Here is a 15,386-nt window from a genome sequence, read left to right as displayed (position 1 = left end):
CTTTTTTTTGAGAGTCGATGATGATTAACTGCAAGAGTAAGAGCAATAAAGGACCACTATTACAACAGTCATTTATTTTGTGAGAATGTTGAAAAATGAAATTACATCAAGTCTGCATATTGATCACTTTATTAAACTGTTATTTGATACACTTTGAATGTAAAATATTCTATGTTATTATTAGCTCATACATGATTTATCAGAAATTCAGCCTGATGGTGAAGGAAGGAGGTTCCTGAATTCTCTATCCCATCCTCATCTATTTGATACTTCAAAACTGTGCAGTATGTAAGTATTTTTCCACTTCAAATAGAAGATCATAAATTCCCTGCTTTGTGTGAAGGATTTGGTCACATGATTCCCATTTCAGGGGCAGGAATGTTGGTGTTGCTCTGCAGAGCCCCAAGCTGTTAGCTGTGACTGGACTCTGAGCAGGAGGAGCTGAGCTACCCTTGCTGATCTTCAGGAGGATCAGGGGTGCTGCAGCCACTGGTTTTGGTACCTGAGCTAGCTTTGCTAGCTGTGAGACTGAGATTTTTACAATATATTTGTAATTACAATACATTATTTTATATATATATTACTCTGGTAAATGGGAAAGACATATAATTTCTCTAAAATTAGTCAAAATTATTTCATAATTAGCTCATTTTTTCCTCTGAGCAATATGACAGCGAGTACACAGATTTAAAAAAACTTGCCTTCCTCTGCTATTTCAGAAAATCTGATAAAGCACAGCAAAAATAGGTTACTCTTCTTTCTTTTTTTGCCTTCTCTCAAAAGAGGAGTATTTCAAAAGGGGATTAAAGCTTATGAAATGTGCCACTGTTAATTTTGTAGATGTTTTTAACTCTGAAAAACATCAGGTATGTAAAGTCACCCAAGTACAACTATAAGGTTTAAAAACTTCAATGTTTCTAAAATTCACGCCACTGGTAGCACAATAAAAACCCCTGGTCTGTGAACCCAGTTTGTGTTTAAAATTCAGAAGCAGATGGGAGATCTCTCTCCTGGAGTGTAAGATGTGCTGCTTGAGCAGGATCAGGACACAGCTCTGCAGTCTGGAAAGGCGTGGGGAGCTGCACTGGTCAGAGCAGTGGAGTTTCCTGAAATGCAGCCTGGTGTGAAATGCCAGTTCACAGGAGTTCTGTGCGTCTATAGCGGTCACTTCCATACAGGTATAAAAAGTCAAGTATCACAGAGAGTTTGTCACTGTTACTGGTTGTCCCCTCAAAATATCAGCAAGTGCACAAGCTGCAAGCTGAGCCCTGGGTACATGTCCCTGTGTCAACCTCCACTTCAGCTCTCAGCTCGTTCAAATTAATGATGAGGACTTGCTGAGAAAATCTGATGCTAACAAAATTGTCTTTGGTTATTCCAGATGTTTTTTCTGTGTTTTACGGGAATACAGTAAATTTAATCAAGGTCAGATTACTCCTGAAGATTCCTAGTGTTCCAGATTTGAAACAAACAATACATCCCAAACCCCTTCTTCTTTCCCCCACCCCTTAAACTGTTTTATTTGTACATCTGATGAACATTCATGTGTGTCTGAGCACAGTAATAGTACCTTTTTTACCAAAGAAGCTTCTATTGGGAAACTAAATCAAGGAAGGCCTAAATGTCCCAGAATAGAAAATGTTACTTATTTTTGAGGGGAATTGTGGAAATCCAGCATTTGTCCATGTGATTGCATCTAACTGTTCCTGGATTTTTTTTAAACTATGATTTATCTGTTTGAATGAGTTCTTTGATTTTTCTACGTGTTGTGCCATTCTAGAAGTAACTGTAGGGAAAACGTTGAGTTTTATGTGAGCTATTTAGCTCTGTTGTAGAAATTACAAGGGGAACTGTTTTCAGTTAACAAGAAAATAATTACAGGGAAATACCCACATTACTAACTCAAATGAAATAATTTTAAGTTTTACATTTGTTTCCTATTCCTTAGATATAATGTTGAAATTAAAGGCAATTTTTTTTTTACCCCCAGGACAAGGGGAATTAAATACATTCTTTGCTGCTTTTACAGCAAATGTCACACAACCTGTTTCTCTACTTCAATTGCTGTGGAGTGGACAGAAGTCCCAGGAAGGTGAGAATTCAGCCAGGTGAGGAGAAGGGATCTCTACTTGTGCTCTGGGTGGTTCTGCAGGCACGTGATGAAATCTTGGATTGATCGACCCTCATAGCAGATCTTGTAGATAGTTGTAAATAATGGAAACCTAAAAGAAGCATATAGGAATTAAAGTACTTTTAAAAATTTATTTGAACATTTCTATTCTATTTTAATGGAAGAAATTTTTTTGTTCTGTTGAAAGTGGAAAAATTTTGTCTCTCTTTACAATTTAATTTTAGCTTGGGGCTGCCTTTACTGGTAGACTACTGGGTGAAGAAGAGGAGGAGCAAATCATGGGAGTGACAGCAGAGAAAAGCTGTTTTGGAAGCAAAATACCTATCCAGTATTTTTTATTTAAAACCGTTTTGAATTGCATATCCTCTTTTCCTGCTGTGTGCAAAAGGGATATATTATTTTCAGTCATTACTGATATCCAAAGGACTAAAAAGAATGAAAATGTCTAATGATTTTCTTTTCTTGGCTTAAAGGATTCTTTTCCTTTTACAAGCTGTTTTAGTAGTTACGTGGTAAAAAATGAGTCCACTGAATGACTTGGAGCTGAGCATGTAACAAAGGGCAATTATAGGATAATTATTAGATCAAGTTGTGATTTAAAGCTTTTCTTTTCTCTCTCATTTTTGAAAGATAATGCCACTTGAATCTTCTGTATCTGTTCCAATTCTAATAAGTTTTTAAGAATTCATTTAGCAGTGTTTGACTTCTCAGTACTGCTGATGTATGAGGGGAAATGGAATGGAGGGAAATCTAGCTTTTCTGTTGTGTAAGTTGAGGCAAAGGTTTCAAATTATTTATAATCTTACATCATCCCAAGCAATCAGAGGTACTTTTTACCTTTACCTTTTTACCTATGTGGCACTAAAGCATTGACATCAGCACACATTACCTGTTCAGTGCATGTAAGAATCTTTGATTAGGAATATGATCCTGCATTTTGTACTGAGATAACCAAATTCAGGTTTGCACTGAGAACAGGACTGCTGCAAGCTGTAATGCTGGTATACTGAGAACAAGAAACCCTTTGGCCCATGAATCATGTCTGCAAGACGATTCTGTGTACAGTCTTAAATCTTATTTGGGGGATGGGGGTGTCTGGGAGGCTTCTTTACATTATAATTTATTTTGTTTCCTGTCTATGGGCCATTCACTTTAGATTTGGTGATGATCTCTGTGGGTCCCTTCCAAATCAGAATATTCTGTGATTGTTTTCCCTGCTGTTCCAATATGTAATCTCACATTACTCTATTAGGCACTAACAATGTCCCCTGAACTCACTCTCAACTGACCCTGGCAATGAGGAATCAAACCAGACTCCAGCAGGGTCCCAAGGTGTAGAAAGCTGTTGTTGCAGAAATGAACAAGATAATTAAACACGAGTACAGTTAAGGAGGTTATTAATCACTCGTAATTTGTTGTTGTTTTTGTTGGATTTTATGTCAAAGCACTTACTTATGGAGCATATCTTTTTGTTTCAGAATTTTGTAGACTTCGGCTGAGGTCTGAGGACCTTGCAGCTTTTGTCCATTCAGCATCTCATTTTCCAGCTCCTCAATGGACTAGAAGAGAGAAGACTGATTACTTGGGTCAGAGGGGATACTGCTGCGATACCAGCAGTTATCAAGAAGGTAAACAATCAATGATGCCTTTGTAAAACACAGAAGGACTTCATGTGTTAGCGTAAAGTATTTCAAAATCCTTCTTACTTTTCCTGTGCGAGCAAAGGCTTCTGCTACTTTTCTGTTGCGTCCGCCGTAGCAGGTGGTGATGAGATCAGCGACCCCACAGCTTTCCAAAAAGGTGGCTATTGACACTGGTCCCTTGCAGAACATCTTGGCAAAGGCCACCATCTCCATGAGGCCCAGGCGTATGACTGCTGCCTTGGTGTTGTCGCCGAAACTCAGTCCATCGCAGAACCCCGCGCCCACCGCCACGATGTTCTAAAAATGGGCCAGTGCAAAATACAGGGGAGGGAAGGAAACAGTCAGCCAAGGTATGCAGCTTATCAGCATGCACCGAGCTCCAAGGAAACCCCACAAAATCTGTCTTCATCAGAACAAGGGTCAATTTCCAATGGCCATGAGTTTATCTTATGAAGAGACAGATGATGTTGAGCAAAAGTCACTGGGCTTTTAGAAGATTTTTATTAAGTATCTACTGTTACTTCTATGGACAAAAACCAAAGCAGTGTTTTATGCACTAATATTGCAATCACATAGCATGTATGCAATTAGTGCTTTGTTTTCCCGCTAGTTCCAAGTTGGATCTTGCTGACCTTTCTGTTTAACTATTTAAAATATCCCACACAGTGTCATACCTTTCTAGGTTTTCTTTGTGGGTCTCTGATGTGAGCAGGCATGGATTCTATGAAGATGCTGCAGTAGATCAAATTTTGGGCTTACCTACAAATATCAGTAGAACTGCCCCTGTCTACAGCTCTAAACAAATCTCTCAGGATCCTAAACATCTTCATAAGTCCTCACCATTGCTCGGCATGCTTCCCTTCCCACCTTCCGATTCCCAGTTCCTAAATAAGTCCCTAAATAAATGTAGTTCAGTGTATATGAGTAATATGCCACTTAGTGCTACCATTGCCATGTTTGCTCCAGACACGTATGTACCCCAGTGCACATGTTTAATTTTTTAGGTTTTTTTTAGCAGAGGCAAAACCAAACTGATGATTTCAAGAAGTGCAGTGATTTATCATAAAACGGTAAAAAACTCTCTCCCATCTGTTCCTGTCCCCAGTTCTGCTCTGTGGCCAAAAGCTAAATCTGTAGTGTTTGGTTTTGTACGTCAAAAATTTTTATTTTTGTATGTGAAGTTAAACAGGACCAATTCTTTCCTCATCAGTCATCCGCCTCCTCCATGGAAAGGTGAATTATTGAAGTATAAACGACTAAATGTGTAAAGAAGTAAGAAGGATGACACGCTGAAGTCACTTTCAATTAATATAAAAGCAAATTCTGAATCACACTATTGTCTCCTTATTGGAAATTTGGTGACTCTGGTGTAATTTCTGATCCCACCTGAGATCTCCATGTGGACATTGCTGAATGCCACACAGACGTGCTACCAACACAGAGCATTGCTTCTGATGTGAATTTTCTAACAGGTTAGTATTTAAACCATGGACATAATTTTTAGTGGAGCTACTCTATGTAGCGAGAGTCTTTGCTCTGTGTGTTCACTACATATAGAAAAGAAAACACAGTGGACTAAACTCTGCTCTCAAAAACAGATGTGCCTCTGGTAAAATAAAGTATTTTAAATGCTTTGATTGCAGCTGCATTTTAAATAAATTTCCCCTTTTTGGAGGAATTTATTTCCCAGGTTTATTTTCCAGGTTGGAAAACTGGCTTATGAATGATGCATCTTTGTCTGCTCTCATTTACTCATATGATGACAGGACTCAAATTAGACCCCGTGGCTTACAGAAGACTCAGGTGAGGTTAGAATTTGGCCGTAATAAAACATATTGGCTTGAAAACACTCACTTTTAAGGCTCCACAAAGCTCCACTGTATCAGAGTCAAGCACCACGGTAATCCTGAAATTGGGAGTCTGCATTAGTTCTTTAAAGATTTCCCCTTGAGTTTCATTTTTGCATCCTGTGGGAAAGAAGGATGAAAGAGGCTTTTACAATGTTTCAGAGTGCACACAATTCACCTGAAATAAGGTTCTAGGGACTACTTCAGCTTTTGTGATCCCAGTCCCAAGGTGTTGCTAAAACAGAGATTTGTGCAATAGCAGTTTCTGCTGCTGGATGCCAGTGTTAAGTGTAGGCAACTCCAGGGCATTGATCAACATTGCTTAATGACACTTTAAAGAGCTTAAAAGTAAATAGATACCCCTTAATGAATCTTTCTGCCTGAAAAAGCTTGTACAACCACAGACCTTACAAAAGACATTATTTACAAACTGTTTCCTGCAGGACAATGGTATAATTTCTGCTTTGAAAATGTAAACCTGTGTCACTGCTACGTACTATCATGGGGCACAAATTTCTATTGCACAGTTACAGGGGTAATAGTCCCAGTTACAGGGGGATGTACAGATGATGAAATTGAAGGTTGGCACTACTAAAACCTTTTTCCTACCAACTCTACAGAGGTCATGTATCATGTTGTTACAGTGCTCAGCCAAGGAGAGCCCTTAGTGCTAAAGGAACTGAGGTTTGCCTTGACCCAGAGAGCCCATGGCTGGCTGGGCAAAGACCTTTGAATAGAGTTGCACTTGAGTTTTGTACAGGTAGCTTGGTTGCCTTCAGGGTGAGCTCAGCTGTGAGTTTTACTAGCCTGGGGCACCACACTCTGGTAGCTGGGAGGTTTCTCGCCATCTCATGAGAAACTTTAGGTTTGTTTCTTGTTCTTCACAGTACCAGTTCTCTTTGAGGCGGCTGTTTCTGGACTGCATGGCTTTCCATGGGGACAAAAATAAGGGGCAAAGCTCTTTGCACAGTCATCATCACATCATGGCTTCAAACCAGGCCAGGAGAAGTTAAATTCCCCCCAGGAGAATTAATATAGATCAACCCTCATAATCATGTCTAGTTCTATCTGTGCCTAGCTGCTCTTTCAGTAACAAATGCCCAGCTGGTACAGTTGCACCATTACTGTAATATTTGCAAGGCAAATAAACATTATTGCAACACAATTTATTTTTCTTTTGCCTTTCCTAGCTATGGAAGGGTGTAACTTTAATTTTGATGGACTTTAAAAATCTCTGAGTTTTAAAAACTACTGGATGAACTTCCCAAATCAGGTCAGACCCCGTCCTGGGAGGATCTGAGGCTGTGTCTTGGGAAGAATCCAAATGGCAGAGAGGAACAGAATGTTACTGGGTTTTCTTTTCCAAACAAAGAAATTTTAAGATGAAGAAATACACCTCTGGGAGTGTGAGCACATAGAAGCTTCTGATTACACTTCTTTATCTAGACTGTATTCTGTTTCAGCTGCTGATACACTGATACACTCAGTGTTGAGCCCTACAGACAAAGAAGGTGGCTCTTGCCAACTCCTACAGAAACAGGATTAAGCTGTGATATTTTCAATGGATTAAATTAACTCTCAGCACTGAAACCCACTGTCAGTTTGAATCTGATTCAGCACCAAATTATTTGGAAATAATCCTGGCTCCCTAAAGGAGCTCAGCAGGCACTGCTCCACTTGGGGACCACCTGGGACCAGTCACATCCCTCTGCTTCTTCCAGAGGTTTTCCTGCCACAGGTGACTTTAAACCCCAGCTCTAATTGGCTCTTTGCAATAGTTACCAATGGTGGTTTCACAGAACTTCTCATCAGCCACTTCTTTGGCTATGTTGGCCCCCATCAGCACACTGATCTCTATTTTCAGCTGCTCTCGAATGAGGTCAGAGATGAGCTTCAGGCCATGAGGACCCTCATCGATCCCCTGAAAAGAAGATAGTTAAAGCCAGGGTATTAGAATAGGAAAACGACAGCAGCAGAGCACTGATAAAGCAGAAGGTATTCTATTGCCTGCAGCTCTCTGGTTTTAATTGAAAAAAAAAAAAGGTCTTACAATCACTAGTGTTAGCCATTAATACAAATGCTCTGGATTTGTACTTTGGTAACTGCAAATTCAAGGCAAGCTCAGGGAGAAGGGGTGACAGTCAAGGTAATCCTGCAAGAGGCCTCACATGGAGTGCTGCTGTCCTGAGGCTTGCTTTCTTTGATGTTGTATTTTTCCTTTTGGTTAAACTTCTGTAGTACAGGAAAAGACATTTAAGACTACGTCTGTAAGAAATGGCTTTTTTTGCAAGATCTAAGTATTAATTAGAGTGCTTTTTGGGTGTTAAGGAGTATACTGAACTGTCTTGGGTTTTTTAAGCTAAATTTGCAGAAATTCCCTTCCTCTCCCACCTTCCTCTCTTCTCCTTACTGCTGCTTATGAGATAATTTCTATAAAGCAGAAGAGCTGGTATTGAAGTCCAAAAACTTGAATTACATTTCTTTCATTACAATTTTAAGTGGGATATTTCCTGTAATGCAATCAAACAAAGAAGTGGTAAGACTACATTCCTATGCTTTGCCTCTGGCTTTTAGTTTGACATTCTCTTAAAATATTATTTCCTTTAAAGATTATGATAATCTGGTACCTCTCTAACCTTAAAAAGAGATTCCTCCATTCATGCCAGATTGAAATTGCTTCAGTTTTGCAAAATCATTTGTGTTATTATGCCATTTTAATGCTGCCAAGAACAGCTTTAGCATGTACTTGGAAGAGGCACTTTGACTCAGAGTTCTCAGTTAGGAGTTAACTGAGGCTGTAGTCTCAGAGTATTTTTTCTGCCAGCAGTGCCAGCTTTATGCATCCCTTCCTCTGCCCATTTTCACCTCCATGCTGGTCCAAGTGGGAGCTGATCCAGGCTAAACATGACTGGCAAAACCAGATACTCTTAGCCTGGATAGGCTGCCCCATCCTTCCCTCTCCACAGCCACGAGAGCAGAGGAAGGGTTGGCAGAGCTGGGAAAGATTTAACTCTTGCGGAAAGAAATGTTCATTTTTATGCAGAGCATACAGCTGAGGGCTGCAGCTCCTGCCCTTAAGTTGGAGCTGTTTATTTACTCTGTATTGACTGGGTACTGTGGAGACAACAACTTACCTTGATCAGGGAAATCCCAAATGTCCCAGGTTTTATCTGTCCTGCAATCTGCCCACAGATTCGTCCAATAAATTGATGTGGCAGAACAAACACTAAAATATCTGCCCCATTTGCTGCTTCAGCCACGTCTGGTACAGCCACCTGGGACAAGGGTGACAAACAAAATGAGCCCCAGGTAGGAATCCTCAGTCCTTGCAAGACACCACCATGCCAAAGCCATGGCAGATGCATTGCAAATGTCCTTAATTTTAACTGGCCCTGTGGCATAGGTGCCAGCTCTCCACACAAGCAGCTACAGATCTCTTCTGAAATATCCAAAGCAGCTGAACTGTTCTGGGGTCGGATTTTGTATAATTTTTTTTTTTTTTTTTTTTTTTTTTTTTTTTTTTTTTTAGAATTTAACCCTGTGTGGATAAGCTGGAAAAGATTATATACTTCATAAATTTGTGGTGGGCTGGGAAGCCCCTTTGCTAGTTCAGCTTCTTGATCTGGTTCCTGAAGATGGCTGACCAACCCCATATGATTCTTCTGGAATGAGTGGTAGCACTGGGGAGAACAGGAGAAAAATGTAGTGGTGGGACAGAGGCTCTTCTGGAAGTCTTTAGTTTCCATTGGTCACCAGCTGAGTTACTGAGGGATAAACTGTATCAAAAGACAGGGATTATCATAATCTTTGGCTGTGTGCCTTTGTTTTAAATATACAATAATTTTCCCAAGAATTACAAAAACCTCTACAACATGCTTAAAAACTACCTAGCTGTATCTTCCTCCAAATGATGGCATTACTCAGAACAATTCAAGCCAGGCTACAGAGGCAACAGCAGGTGAATTTGAGCCTGCTAGAAGCACTTTACAGTAGCAGCAAACATCACTCTTAGATGCAGCTTTGGAGCGTGCAACCTTAAGCAAGTGGGACTCCCAGCAAGAAAACCAGAGCTGCTGCCAGCCAGGCTGCTTCTCTGGGAAAACAGTGAAGTGGGAGCAGGGCAGAGGCTGGCAGCACTGCACAGGCTGTGCTCCTGTCTCTCCAAAATGCTGCAGGAGCAATGCAAGGAAAAGCTCAGCTTGTTTGGTTTTCTTTTTTTTTTTTCCCCCTCAGTCGGAGATGGTCTGAGGGTCCCTCTACCACAACCAGCTGATTTTTGCTGGTGAAGCCTCAGGCTTTGCTCTAAACAGGGTGAGGCTGGCCTCAAGGGATGGTGATGAGATCTGCTAGAGGGTTGTAAAAATAACAGTGACAAGCCAGTTGTAACCCAGGAGAACTGTGTGCCAAGTTCAAACACTAGGAGTGCAAATATGCAATCACAGCACAAAATGGAATACTAAATATAACCACTCCCCAAGCAAGGAGACCCACCACATGCAGCATTTTAATTTCCCTTTACAACTGCAACTGTTCCAAAAATGTGGCACTACTCACAAAGCAGCGACGTTTGGCAAAATCTTGAACAGCCAAACCCCCTCACCTCACTTGTTTCAGTAGCAGTAAATTATTTAAGGTGTTTTATTTAAGTAGAGACGTGTAACTTGGTATTTTAAATGTCCATGAAAATAAATAACTTATATTTTTGATGGAATTTAGAGCTTTATTAACTACAGCTGTCCTAAAATCACCCATGAGCTGATAGCTCATTATTCACCTCCTTGTAAGCCACAGCTCTGATTTTGATTTTTTTTTTTGAAGAAAGGAGAACAGTAGCTTTGCCTGTTTTTCCAGAAGATGCTGTGGGTTTGAAATAGCTCTGTGTAGACAGATGTCTGCCATTTCTAGAGTTGTGCTGCTCTCTGCCAGGGAGGAGGATGGTGTGATACCAGCACAGACACAGTTGGTGTTTGAAGTTGCATGTGACATACAAGACAAGCAGAAATAACAGAAATTAATTATAATCCAGGGAGTTATAATGGAGTGAGTTAGGTGGCAAACCAGAACAAAACAGTGAATTGCTTCCTAATTTTTTTTTCAGACATTGCCTCCCTTATTGAAAAATATATAAGTTCAGTGATTTAATTTTTTTTTCCAACTTACCACATTGTGGGGTATCTTATACCCAGGTAGATATTTAACATTTTCATGTTCCTGGTTGATGATTTCTGAGAGTTTTCTTCCATTAATGAGCTCTTCAAATACCCACATCTTGACAGTGGGATCAAATCTATTTGACTTCTGGACATTTTTGCCAATGATTCTTGCTATGGCTGATCCCCTTTAAAATAAAATAAAAATAACTAAAAGGGGAAAAGTACTTTTATTGTGAATTGGAAACACTAGTAACTTTAAACATCATAACTCATAAAAAGCCTGTGCTATAAAGCTGTCTAGGTGCTTGCAACATTTATCAGAAAGCTTTTTTTTTTGATACCCTGCATCAAGAGCCCCTCAAGTTTAAGAACAGAGGAAGTAGAACAGGGGAAAAATATAACTGCAGTAATGGAACTGAAGTAGTTTCAAAGGTTATAGAGCAGGTGTGTGATGTACCATCAATAACAGTAAAAATACATTATCTGAGATTAAAATCTTTTATGGTCCTCAGATGAGTCTGGTTTTTGTCAAGATCAACAAATGTAAAATAATCCAGGTGTTAAATAAGTGCTGAGCAACCTTGCTGTGACAGTCTTTGTGCATCTCATGTAAAATAGATGCACCTCACTTTCCTATCTATAACCAAACAGTTACAATAAGGATTTTACATAAGAGCTAAATGCTCAGAAAAAAAACAGCTCTTCAATCTGGTGGTTTCTCTTTACTCATTGTTCTAATTATCACTGTAACAGGACCTGTAATACTTGCAGCCTGAGGATATTTTAACCATGCAGTTTACTCATCTTGAATCATGCTGAGCATTTTTAATTTCAGGTCAGACAATAATTTTATTCCCCCATCATCACTGCAGGGAGAATTAGAAACCTCACAGAAAATATTGGAAGTATTGTTTCATGAACTTTAAATTATTTGGGGAAGAGGGGTGATTATTTTTACTCCTGTCTATCTTCTCTCCATTTTAATGCTACTTTAATCTCTCAAGTATTGGCTACTTTATTAACAGGCGTGAAAGAGAAGCTCCAGTTGCAGCACTCCTTTCCTCTGACCCACTTGTAACAAGGAGCATGAGTAGGATTTAGCTGTGGTGTGTGTTCTAGAACTGATAAAGTTCTTAGGGATATCAAAGTCCAGGTAGATCTATGCTGTTAATGATTCAAAGGGAAACCACACTGTAACTGACCCTCCTTGGTTCACCCATATTTTTCATGTAACAGGTTTACATAAGGTTAAATTGCTTAATAACTAATAAGGTCTTATTAATAGGTAATTAAGGTCTTAATCTTTAATAACAAAGAAATCCTGCTGAGATCAGGTTTCACTTTGTTCAGTGTTGATTATATGCTATATGCTGAGCTGCTGTAGTGCTTCTTTTATTTAGTTATTTAGTTTGTGGCTTTTTGCTTGGTTTGTGGTTTTTGTTTTGGGGGTTGTATTTGTTGTATTTTGTAAGGGATTGTTTGGTTTGGTCCTTTACAATATTTAGGGTGAACCTTTTCTGTAAGAGTTCTGCTGTTCTGAAAGAAAGGCATGCATAATATATTAGTATTATTTATAAAATTGCTTATATTCTGATTCTCTTGTCCTGCTATCAACAGAGGACACATTCAAAGCTTGAGCTGAGGATGAATTTTGGCTCCACATAAGAAAAATATATTAACAAGAAAAAGGTTTGGGTTTTTTTCATAAACTTGAGATATAAATTCATTATCTGGGTTGTCCAGCACAACCTGGATGATGAACTTACACATCAGTCCTACCCATAAAAATAACTTTTTTAGCTAAGTACCAAGAACATACAATTTTCTGTTGAAAGATGCAGACTCCGACTCTAATCCCTGAAATCCTGATTGGGACTTGCAACTCTCAGTAGATAAACACAAACCCTCCTGCACCTACTGGCAACCACAAAATGCAGTGCAGCACTTGCTTTGCTCAACCATATCACTCATGAGCCTCCTGGCAGTGTTGACTTAGCAAGTCCCTGTGACCTGTTGAACTTCTGCAGCTGACATGAGCTTTTGCAACATTGCTGTCACATGTCAGCCACGATTATGAGCTGCAGGAAAGCCTCAAGAGCAGGGATCTGAACTGCCACCCAAATATTTATGAGGAACATAAGGAAAAAAATATTTGCCAAAGGTAAACATATTTCTCTGTAGCATTAAAACAACCTGTTCTGCCACCAAGGCTATGAATAAATGTTACTCATACCTCAGAGCACAATGTTTTTGTCCTCCCTGAGGATTTTAGAGTTGGTGTATATGGTAGGAAGCAAGAGATGGGCCCAGTCAGTATGGGTAAGTAGATGGTATTGAATAGGCTGGGGGGGTCTCAGTATCTCTGCAGTATAGCTCTTTTCAAGTTTGTAGGTACATATGGAAAAACAGAATTTCCATGAGTACAGATCTGAATACAACTACGTGACTTTAAATGATGTCTCGTGGGATGGCAGACAGCCTGGGAAAAGCAGGAGGTCCCGGCTTGAGGATGCAGCAAGAGAACGATGAAGCTTGTGCCTGTGGGCTGACCAAAGGTAAAAAAGTTGTCTTTCAAACATGCAGTCGTGGCTCTCGAGGGCTTGGAAGAGACAATGAGCTGCCTGCACAGGCAAGCGAGGGAAGAGAAAGTGGCAGGGAGAGGGATGCCTTCCCCGAAAAACATGTGAAAGTTGCAGTTGAGGAAACAAGTGATGGGGCTAGAGAAAGCCAGAAGTGTGACAGTGAGGTCCAGAAGACTTGGCTGTGCAGCTCCATGTGAAAGGCTGCGAGATGTCATGCACAAAGAGAATGCATTGCAGGCAGTGGACTGTTTTCACAAAGCAGGAAGGCAGAGAGCTGTGCTTTAATTCTGCTGTGTTCTCAGCAGCTCACAAGCAACCACTCCCTCACTTACTGACTCCTCTGGCATTACTTCCACCTAGCTGTCAGATATTTTTAAAATCTTAAGGAGCTTGCTCTCCTTGTTCCAAAAAAAAAAAAAAAAAAAAAAAAAAAAAATAAAAAAAATCACCAGAACTACCTGGAGGCTAGGCTAGGTTTGCTAATCTCAAATGCATGCACATGCACGTTGGTCTGTTTGTGCTCAGTGTACAGAAAGCAGAAGGAAGGTAAGATGCTAAATCCTGGGAGATGGATTTACTATTCTTACTGGGATCCGTCAGACTCAAGGAGTTCTGGAGACCCATGCTTTTGTCCAGGCTGGAAAGGACCGAGCAGTAGCAAACATATTTGTAAGAATGAAGATAAATGGGAGACCTGAACACTATGCTGTGTCCACACCAAGATGCAAAAGGACACGCTGAGGAGGATGGAAGTGAAAGGTGCCAATACATCGTGCTTTAAATGAAGCCTATGCCCCGGTTCCTTCAGAGGAACACAAAAAGCATCACCACCCTTCACACTGCTGAATGCTTCAATCTGAACTGCCGGGGCCCTGCAGCAGGCACACACGGCGACAGCTGCAGCTCCGGGCCTCTCTGCGTTCTATCGCCAGGCTTTAAGCGGCTCGCACACCTGGGGTGAGGCGGGAGCCTCACACTATTCCAGTTCTCATTGACTGGTTCATCTCTCGGGACCGATGGTCCCTGCCCAGGAGCGCAGAACCGCGGCAGGACGGGGCCGGGGTCGCGGTTTCAGGACCATGGAGACTCCCCTCGCCCCCGGCCCCGCCGCTCCCCGTACCGCACCTGTTGCGAAGTCCCCGCCCGCCGCGGCGGGAGGAAAAACCGAGGAAGGAACGGGGGAAGAAGGAAGAAAAGGGAAAAACATACGGAAAAAAAGGGAGGAGGACAAAGAGAGAGCCCCCCCGCGCTGCGGCACTCACCAGTTCCCCGAGCCGATGATGCAGACGCGGAGCGGCGACATCCTGCGGGCTGCGTCCCGCCCGCGGGCTCGGCTCGGCTCGGCTCGGCTCGGCTGGGCTCGGCTCGGCTCGGCTCGGCTCGGCTCGTCTCGCTCCCTCCCGGCCGCCAGCACCGCCCCTGGCGCCCGGCCCGGCCCCCGGCGGTGCGGGAGGGACGGGCGTGAGCGGGCGGCGGCCCCGGGGCAGCGCCGGCTCCTCCCCGGCCCCGCCTGCGGTCCTTGCGCCGAGGGGTCCCCTGCGAGCCTCGGCTGGGAGCGGAGGGATTCAGTGCCCTGGAAGGGGGAATGGGGAAAATGGTGTCTTCTCCGAAATGCAGGGATAAGGATCTGCGTGGGGAAAGCGGGAAGGCTCCTCGTGGGGTGGGACCTTCCTGCCCACCGGCAGCCCCGCGGGTTTCGGTAGGGGCTGTGGCAGAGGGACAGCTGGGCTCTTCGGGACAGTGAGAGACATCTCAAGGTCCCACGTGCCCTGCCCCACAAAGGATAATGGTTTAAATCCTTCAGTCACATCAGGAACGCACCAAGAAAGGGCTATGAATGCATTAGCAGAGCCAAATTCAGCTGATAAACCCTGAACTATACCACAGCTCTTAAGATGGGACATCAAATGTAAGTTGTCTGCAGGGAAAAACAAAAAGGAGTGTTGGTCCTTTTCTCCTACATTGTTTAATGATGCATAACACCCTACAAATGACTACATTTTGCCTCTCAGCCCTCTCATCTAGCACAC

General features: G+C 41.8%; 1 protein-coding gene across 1 annotated transcript; it reads right to left on the bottom strand.

The window, feature by feature from the left end:
* Window positions 1-51: 51 nt before the first annotated feature.
* Window positions 52-15,107, bottom strand: LOC128810360 (glycerol-3-phosphate dehydrogenase 1-like protein). Its single transcript, XM_053983159.1, is given in 9 exon segments — window positions 52-2,222; window positions 3,584-3,690; window positions 3,838-4,071; window positions 5,629-5,741; window positions 7,404-7,542; window positions 8,756-8,896; window positions 10,782-10,959; window positions 14,619-14,972; window positions 14,974-15,107. Coding segments are annotated over 9 exon segments (1,497 nt in total). The 3' UTR covers window positions 52-2,125.
* Window positions 15,108-15,386: the final 279 nt, after the last annotated feature.

This window comes from Vidua macroura, chromosome 7, assembly GCF_024509145.1.
Source record: "Vidua macroura isolate BioBank_ID:100142 chromosome 7, ASM2450914v1, whole genome shotgun sequence".
Taxonomy (NCBI): domain Eukaryota; kingdom Metazoa; phylum Chordata; class Aves; order Passeriformes; family Viduidae; genus Vidua; species Vidua macroura.
The sequence above is the reverse complement of the archived record's forward strand: the minus strand, read 5'-3'. Positions and strand labels throughout refer to the sequence as shown.